This window comes from Aspergillus caelatus, assembly GCF_009193585.1.
Source record: "Aspergillus caelatus strain CBS 763.97 unplaced genomic scaffold BDV27scaffold_266, whole genome shotgun sequence".
NCBI lineage: Eukaryota > Fungi > Ascomycota > Eurotiomycetes > Eurotiales > Aspergillaceae > Aspergillus > Aspergillus caelatus.
This window is the reverse complement of record NW_022475529.1, coordinates 39,527-48,142: the sequence shown is the minus strand read 5'-3', so window position 1 is coordinate 48,142 and position 8,616 is coordinate 39,527. Positions and strand designations below refer to the sequence as shown.

The window sequence follows — 8,616 nt, the reverse complement described above, 5'->3', positions numbered from 1 at the left end:
AAAAAAAAAAAAAAAAAAACAACAACAAACCAACAATGTTCCGGTGATGTTATAGAACTTATCGAGGGGGGCCTCGTTCCCCAACGGCAGGTAGAGCGCCTACTATACGGAGCCCAGCGGTAAAAATTGCACCACCAACAGACCGTACAGCAAAGATTCCCCACTTTCCCCCTCACACAGGAATCATATCAGCTACTTAGTTGGTGTGAGTGGGAGCTAGCATAGAGGATTGCAAGCAGAGCTCAACGTTGGTTGGTTCGCGCTTTCCCGCGCGCGTGCGCGCCCATAGCACTGGCACTTGTACAGCTCATCCTATGGGGATGACCAAGCCAAACTCTACTAGCTGGGGTGACCAACTTAGCTACTACCTAATGATTTCAATGCTCATACTTATTTGTCATTGGTTAGTGTTTCGTGTATTAGTACATAGTAGTATCTTTTCTCGGCGTATCACATCGCACGCACACACAGCAGAACAAATCAGAATAATGTGACAGCTGTGATACCAAAACTTCTCTTCCTTCTTAGCGCCAGGGTGGATACCTACTCTACTCTGTTTACTCTCCCATCCATGGTACGGTATATGCTTCTCCACTCTGCTACGACTTTCACACTTCAACTAAAACGCACTGTATTTCCGTCATGTAACGATTCAAAAGAAAGCTATATATGTATATATTTATATAATTTCATATGTGTGTGTGAAACAAAAGGGATTACATTGAAGAGGATAATCTAGGGATATGTAGACTCGGAAAGACAAGAAAGCGCGTCGGGGAGATAATCAGTAATTGATTATCAGATCCAGATATGTTCTGATTGTATGTTGGGACTCGGCTAGTACTTCGATTGAATGGGGACTGGGTGTGTACTTGTGAGGTGCAAAATGCGCTCTATCGGTAGAAAGGATAAGGTTGAGAGACTTATATTCAGGTAGCATATGAGACCAAGTATTCAAGGATGCACATTTTGTATGTTGCACTATACTCGTAGCTGTTAGTGTTATGGGAAAAAAAGGGGGTATGTATATATCTCTTCTCTCCAGTATGTACTATCCAATCACGGTTACACTCTTCTAGGAGAGGACAGACGATGCTCACGTGCAAGGGAGACAATAATAATATAGAGACCACGGCTGAAACTATGACTTTGTGTATACCTTGTCTAGACACGGTGATCCCCTGTGCACACCCAAGTCCCCATGAAAAAGCTAGGTAGGGGTGATATAACGATCGATGGGCGTCATGCAAACTTGGGAATTTGTCTCTGCGCTTCGCCGTTAGGTAATCTTGATAGTTTTAGCGGGCATGGGAGCTACACAACGGTCGCCTTCTCTGTAGGGGAAGCGTTGTGTACCACAACTGGGGCAAGGGTTTCATCCCGTTGCATGGCAGCTCGCATGGAAGCAGAGCTCTTCAAGTTTCTACAAATACAGGAGTAAACAAACTGCTCGAGCGATATGAAAAGGTTTACAAGCCTTGAAGAAGTATTCCAACACAAGAAGAGCTGACGTGGAAACAAAAAGTCATGTCAGGTTGCCTGCCATGCGAAGTCCCCAGAATAATGGGGTATCACGCAAACAAGCTAACCTCAAAGGACACTGAGAACATTCTGCATCGCAGCTGTGTTGGAGTCCTCTCTTCGAGAGACATAAGCCCGGACTTCTTGCACACTGAGGCCAGCTTCGGTTTGTCCACCTCCCCCAGCGCCTCTCCCAGAACTTGTCCCAATATTATTCCCAGGTCTGCTGCTGCTACTCGCAGCGCCGCTCCAAACCCTTTCTCGTAAAGCCTCAGAACCTACAACAAAAAGGCTACCAACCTCCAGCAAAACATCCAGCGCGCCGCCAGGGCCCTTGACCTGCTCGTCTATGTCCCAAGACTTGAGCAGATCTGTGTACTGTGTCATATCCTTAGTGACCATGAGCCCACCGGGTCCATTTACCGCGAATCGCTTAAAATGCTCCAGAAGTAAGCTACGGGCCCCCATGGCTACCTCCGTTAGCAACTGTCGCAGATTAGAGCCACTAGGCGGTAGTGATGTTGCTGCCATGTTATGTACACGAGAGAGAAAGGTGCAAATCGAAGCACAAGTCTAAACATTTATCGGTTAGTATGGCATATCTTAGTTACCAGGCGATCATCCAACTAACCGGTGTCTGCAGCTTCTCCAACCAAGCTGCATTATCTCCTTCCTTGGGCCGAAAGTCATTCTTCCTCTGGCTAGCAAGAAGTTTATTAATCCACGTCAAAGAAGCGTCAATGATTTTCTGCTCAATCGTATTGACTTTCTCCTCGATTCGCATAGTTGTCAAGTTTGTCTTCTTTTCCATTTCTCGGCGAGCAGTGATGCTCCCGGTTGCTAGGGGAATGAGTAATGTGTTTATGCACATAACCATCAAATTTGCAATGCCGATTGCGTTCCGGACCGCTGGGAGGTAAGCAAAATCAGGCTCCGTCTTTCCTGATTCTTGCGACGTCGCCATCTCCAATGCGGCATCGAGACAAACCTCAATGTAACCTTCTCCCATCATAGAAAGGAGAAGAGTCAACAGAGCCAACATGTCCTTGGGGGTTTCGCTGCTTACACTTAGCTCCAGACCCCGACTAACTCCCTCAGCAAGCCATTTGAGCATTCGTTTGGCGTGTGATATGCTCGGAAGGCCATCCTCTTCGGTAAGTTTGATTTCGGTTCGTCTTATGTCGTTGGCATCCCTCAAGCCCGCCACCTGAAGTAACATCCTTCGCTGTGTCGGTGAGTAATCCGAGGACTCAAGGCGATTGATGTACGCATCCCGTGCAGAAGATAAAAGTTCAGTACCCGACTTCGAAAGAGACGCCATAAAGGTAGTTGCTGCCTTCTTTCTACGTGCATGGAACGTGGTGAATTTGAAAAGCAAAGATGTGTATAGCTCCTCCAATGTTTTCTTCTCCCTCTCGATATATGAGGAACCGACAAAGTATGGCACGAAGAGATCTTCCAGCTGTTGATCGAGAATCAATGCCGTCTGAGCGGAAATGGTATCGGGGTGTTCGGTTAAACCATGAGCCTTTAAATCATCGACTAGAGCGCTGATATAACTGCGGGAGCTCTGTAGGGAGCGTAAGAAGGCGAGAGATGAGATGCTATTGGCCTTCTCCAGAACCATTTCAAGTCTCTGTTGGATGGATTGCTGGAACACACGCTGCAAAAACTTCCCGAGGACCTGTTCGTAGTAAGGGAAGGCTCGCTTTATAATAGCTGATTCCTCCTGAACTACAACCTTAACCTCGTCGACGAGTGACTGAAGACTAGGTTCCACCTTTAGAGGTTCCGAATCCGGGTCTGCGAGTTGTTCCCAAGCTTCTGGATCCCCACCTACTTCTTCTGTAACCAACTGACTTCGATCGATAAAGAACTGGTGCTGATTGACAAATAAAGCAATAACACTAGAGCCCCCATTGAAATCTTGGAGCACAGTTGCACAATCCTTCATACCTTCAAAGTTTGCCTTACGATAGAAGTCGTCGAACTGTTTCAAGAGATCCTTCTCTAACGTCTCTGAGAATTTCTCAATGATCTCCCTTGTATTTAGTCTGGTGAATCCTGTCTCTTCAAGCGTACCCTCTTCTGCAGCCCCATTCCCAGACAGCCCATTGTTCTTTCCTCCCGAGTCGTTCCAGCTCTTCGGATCAAGCCTTTGGCTGATCCTCAGTAACTGCCGCGCTATCTGTGCAGAGCGAACTTTGGCTTCACCAGTCCCGGATCTCCTCAAGTTCTCCAAAAGTGTAAGTTCTCCCTTGTTACTTACGCTATCCCAACACTCAAGGAGAAAGTGGGCGTCAAGTGCTCGGCGTCTTTGTCGGTCAAGCTCTTCCAGCTTCCGGCCTGTTTCAACAGCCATATTACCGGTAGATCCTGAAAGTTCACTCCCGGTATGCCCAGATCCAGCACCTGTCCCATTGAGCGACGTATCAAGTTGTTGGAAAGATTCAATGGTCTGTTTCAGCTTCCTGCCAAGTGTATTGATATTCTGCGAGTGCTGGGCCTCGGCTCGGCGGACTGCAGCCGAAAGCTCATTCTCCTTGATCTCTAAGTCACCAGAAAGTTCACCCAGTCTCCTCTGTGCATTTTCGAGGGTCCGAATGAGTGGTTTGGGATCGAATAGTTGATTCCCAGTAGTGGGGCCTAGCGTAGAGCGACGGTTTGAGATGGCACTGTCAGAAAGTGCTTCGATGAATTCTTTGACGATAAAATCGCGGCTCGAAAAGTCCTCAAGAGTGAAACTGGGGCCCTGAGGGAAGACAGATCGCGACGTGGGATTTGTAGAGGTAATGGACGCACTATCCGGCATCGTTCTAGCTAACGGCAAGGCTTCGTCGGCATCGGGCTATTAAACGGTGTAGTTTGATCACGATGCTTATACGCTGCAGGGTGAGATATATGCTCGCATGTAGAACCGTGAACTGCTGATGGGTGTGGAAAATGGAACTCTTTTCTTAGTTTCACTTCTAGGGAATGCAGGATAATAGCTTACTAGTAGTATTAGTATGAGAGTCTGGAGTTTTGAGTGCCGAGTTGGTTCGATTTCGTAATTGCGTTTCTCTCCCGTAAATTACACCATAATTAAAGGAGAGGCGTGCTTGTAACAAATAGGTCTAACTCCTCAGGTGTACTCAGTGAGATCCATGTGGTCAGGCTGTCTAGTAGAAATGAAACCTATGACCGATGTAACTCTCAAGAGGTTTGTAAATCCCATACCGTAATAAGGTCTTAACTACCTAAAGGCCACATTACCACTAGTCGTATGTACAGTGTCTACTACTGCATACAGTATGCTCCATACCTACTACATCATCTTCCCCAAGCATATTATAGGAAACAGATGGAATGCCACCAATGTCCATCCCACAATGGTTGGGTTTGCATTTGTTTACGACCACTAGGTTGTCATTGTGGCAATGCACTATAGGTCCGTACATCTGTACATACTCCGTACATACATATTTCAAGCGGATTATACGGAATTGATAAGAGTGGGAATATGGACGAGCAAATCCACTTGGTGACTGAGCTGTCCAATTAGTAGGTAAGGCTCTATGGTTGCCTAGACCCTGTAATGTTAAACGTAGTCATCCACGATGTCTTTGATGATGCTTTGCGCAAGGAGATACTTAGAAAGACAAGGCGCACTTTGCTACCTTCCTACCTGCTCACACTGACCACTTCAGATTCTCGGCACCACTAATTGATCCAACAAACACCTGGCAGTTTCATCTCAGCTCTTTCTCGAGCATCCGCACCTAAAACCATGGTATCACAACGGGATAAAGAGCTGTTCAGAGATGACATTCGTGCCCGGGGAACAAAACTTAGTGCTGCTGATCGTGAGAGCCTTTTGAAACCATACCTACCAGACCCCTCGGAGCTTCCACATCGGCCACCGCAGCGGCGCAGAAAAGCATCGCCTAGGAAGACACCTATCCGGACTTTTCTCAAGTCGCAACTGCACCAGCTGACCTACACTCTCATTCACATTTTCTTTGGTATCGTCGTTCGCCTCGTCCAGAGCTATCATGCCGTTGTGGATAGGGTGTTTGCCATCGTCTATTATCACCATCGCACTCCCGAATTGATCAGAAAGGATGTGAAGAATTTGGATCGTTTGCCGGAGCATTTAAGTGCTATATTGTCACTGCGGCAGGAGGAGGATTCTTTAACGATTTTAATGGACGAAGTGGCAGAACTTGCTGCATGGAGCGTTAGTGCCGGGATCCCTGTGTTAAGCGTTTATGAGAAGAGTGGTGTGTCTGTCCCCTACGAATCGAAACAGTGCGAAATAATCTTCCTAACAAGCTATTATGCCTAGGAGTCCTAAAATCATGCATTCCCACATTGCACCGCATCGTTACAAACAAGCTATCTGCGTATTACGGCTCTCCTTCCCAACAACCAACGTTGCGACTTTTTGCCCCTCATCACCCTGTGTATCAACCACAGGACGGCTACTCAACTGAAAAAATCAATACTGATTCTCTGACTGTGCTTCTGTTGTCCGCCACCGATGGCCGGGAAACATTTGTTGACTTGACCAAGACGCTTGCGGAGATGGCCCAGAATGGAAAATTATCGCCAGAAGATATCACAATGGAATTGGTCGATGCGGAAATTAGCGAGATCACGACACAGCCGTCTCAGACATCGTTACCGACCTCCACTGGGAACAAAACAATATCTATTTCGGACGTTTCAGTAAAACCAGAACCTGATTTACTATTAGTATTCAGGCCCTTCTTGAAATTAGATGGGTATCCACCCTGGCATATTCGACTTACAGAGATGTATTGTACAGGCGACAAGAGCAACAGCATGACGGGATATGGGGAGGCTGTTGAATATCAGGGCTTTCTTAGGGGTCTATGGCATTATGCAGGGGCTCAAATGAGGTTCGGGCGTTGAGTCTTCTCTCCCTCATGGCCTTCTTTTCATACTCACCTCTTTCCGGCTGTTGGAAGGGCCTAAATCGAGGCTTCGTATTAAGCGTCAGATCGTCCCTTGATAAATGACTTTGGGAAGATGGTCTCGGAATAATGTACTACACCTCCAATTCCCGCAGGCCATATACATGTTTGATGTAAATTACATGCGTATCACAAATTGACTAGATCCCCATTGGTAGGTAAAGTTTCCGGTGGTGTCTGTATAATTTGGTTTTAGTCAGTTTTTTGAATAGCTATGCCATGGGGTAGGTTATTTCTTCCAATGTACTGCCCCTCGTTCAGCGTACGTACATAACATACTGTTGCCTTGAGGTAGATTGTTCCCAGTATTTGGATGAGATTAGCAAGCCTAGGCAGCGTTGTTTTGCTCCAGAAAATTCTGATGGTCTATTGGCTAATTCGTAATGGCTTACCATATTAACGTTAGGCTTATTTATTGGCTTACTCTATGCAGTGTTTCGGTAGATGCGCCTCCAATGAAGTATTCATAATTCTGTAATTCTTATACTGTAGAATGATCCAGGACCGTGGACATTGTACGTGCATATCCAGCAAGTCCACATTCATCTCCATTAACTCTGATATTAGCCGCTGTAGGGTAGCTTGGATATATACCATTCCGAATTGGTTGGTCTAAGTGGAGTATGTCGAAACATCGGTGCTGTGAATAACAAAGGGATGCCTTAATCAATTGCTTAGTATGGTCAGGATACTGAGGCATTCTGTCATGTCAATTCGTCTAGTTGTCAAGCGAATTAGATCATCTGCTTATGAGTTGAAAGTTACAGATCAGCTTTGAGGTCCTGATGGAGCGAACCCCGAGCTCACGAGCATTAATCCCCAAATGTAACATGATGACAGTGTGCTGCTTGTCTTTGCCGGCCTATAGGGTGGATCTGTCAGTGTGATAAATGATCACGTACACAGTCCAAACATCGGACCACTTCTATTCCTGTTTCTGTCACTCCTTCCACCGAACAGCATGAGCATATCTTCCGCGGCCGTCTGATATGTGACTTATTCTTGCCTGTGTCGTTTTGTAACCGGTTCGAAACATTTTTGAACAGCTGGCTCTCCCCGAGCAGATATGTGGAGCCACTGCAATGAACCGCATCGCATTGGCGGAGACAAATATAGCAGCTACGCTCACCGCACAAATCACAGTCGGCATATGCATCAAGTACTTCTTTGGTGGTTGGCCTTCTGTGGCAGATGTGACACGGTCGTAAACATGAAGCAGGTGCACAAGTATTATGCTGCGAGTGAGGACTCGGAACAAGGGTTCTAGGAGAAACAGGAGGGGACGAGACATTAGAGGATCCGGAGGTACAGATATTTGGTGATAACATATTCACCTGCGCTATGCTCGACTCTGGCGGCTGCGTGAGACTATTCGACCAGGGCTCTGTACTTTGTGGGTGGATATACGGCTGTTGAAGAGCTCGTCGTTTTCGAGGAATGCATCGCTGGCGAGCAGAGAGCTCTACGTTATCACCGGACAGGTTGGGACAGTTTAAACAAAACGGGGAGTTTGATGCATGAGATATTGTTGGAATAAACTTGGTGCTGTAAGATACATCCTTCAGATTAGTTAAATTTCCCAGTCTATCGGCTCAAGTCAAACCCTCGTCGTCGTTTTGTTTCCCTTTTTTAGCTTCTTTAGCCGTGCCCCAGGTGCAATTGTCCTACTTACGTATTGGGTATATGGACAGCGTCTGACACGGTTGGATCCCTCTTTCGCTTCTTCATTTGCGGATTTAGAATAGACATGTTGTCTTGCTCAGTCATGATACCGCGCATGGTGGAATGGGGAGCTGTTGTCGAGAAGTATATGTCCATCGGAGAAAATACCTAGGTAAAAAGCTAGAGAGCTGCAAAAGGGGAAATGAGAAAAGCTTTCCTGTGCGAACGGAGAGAAACTAGATTAATGGAATGAAATAAATTTGTTGCCTTTTCAAGTCGACGTACGTGGTGCGCTAGCCAGCCGTAGGTGATGGATGTAGCGAAACGACTCGAGAAGAGGTGAAGATAATCTAAAACAGACCTCCGGGTTTAAGCTTGGCGTCAGGTACGGGTAAAAAGATCCGCTGTGTTTCAGCTCTAATTCGGCAGTTGTATGTATAGTACTAAGAAGGTA

At 46.5% G+C, this 8,616-nt stretch overlaps 4 protein-coding genes across 4 annotated transcripts; 1 reads left to right on the top strand and 3 right to left on the bottom strand.

The window, feature by feature from the left end:
• Nucleotides 1-739: 739 nt before the first annotated feature.
• BDV27DRAFT_136224 (uncharacterized protein) lies at nt 740-964 on the bottom strand. Its single transcript, XM_032068716.1, has one exon. The coding sequence runs from the start codon at nt 938-940 to the stop codon at nt 785-787; it is 156 nt and encodes a 51-aa protein (XP_031922482.1). The 5' UTR covers nt 941-964; the 3' UTR covers nt 740-784.
• A 551-nt stretch (nt 965-1,515) lies between these two features.
• BDV27DRAFT_54940 (exocyst subunit SEC10) lies at nt 1,516-4,683 on the bottom strand. Its single transcript, XM_032076907.1, has 3 exons — nt 4,517-4,683; nt 2,153-4,470; nt 1,516-2,094 (listed from the first exon to the last, which is right to left on the bottom strand). The coding sequence occupies exons 2-3, from the start codon at nt 4,331-4,333 to the stop codon at nt 1,591-1,593; spliced, it is 2,685 nt and encodes an 894-aa protein (XP_031922481.1). The 5' UTR covers nt 4,334-4,470; nt 4,517-4,683; the 3' UTR covers nt 1,516-1,590.
• A 241-nt stretch (nt 4,684-4,924) lies between these two features.
• BDV27DRAFT_136221 (ditrans,polycis-polyprenyl diphosphate synthase) lies at nt 4,925-6,724 on the top strand. The gene is made up of 2 exons (XM_032068715.1): nt 4,925-5,783; nt 5,849-6,724. The coding sequence occupies exons 1-2, from the start codon at nt 5,291-5,293 to the stop codon at nt 6,436-6,438; spliced, it is 1,083 nt and encodes a 360-aa protein (XP_031922480.1). The 5' UTR covers nt 4,925-5,290; the 3' UTR covers nt 6,439-6,724.
• Nucleotides 6,725-7,008: 284 nt separating this feature from the next.
• BDV27DRAFT_136219 (uncharacterized protein) lies at nt 7,009-8,589 on the bottom strand. Its single transcript, XM_032068714.1, has 2 exons — nt 8,173-8,589; nt 7,009-8,045 (listed from the first exon to the last, which is right to left on the bottom strand). The coding sequence occupies exons 1-2, from the start codon at nt 8,316-8,318 to the stop codon at nt 7,379-7,381; spliced, it is 813 nt and encodes a 270-aa protein (XP_031922479.1). The 5' UTR covers nt 8,319-8,589; the 3' UTR covers nt 7,009-7,378.
• Between the last annotated feature and the right edge of the window lie 27 nt (nt 8,590-8,616).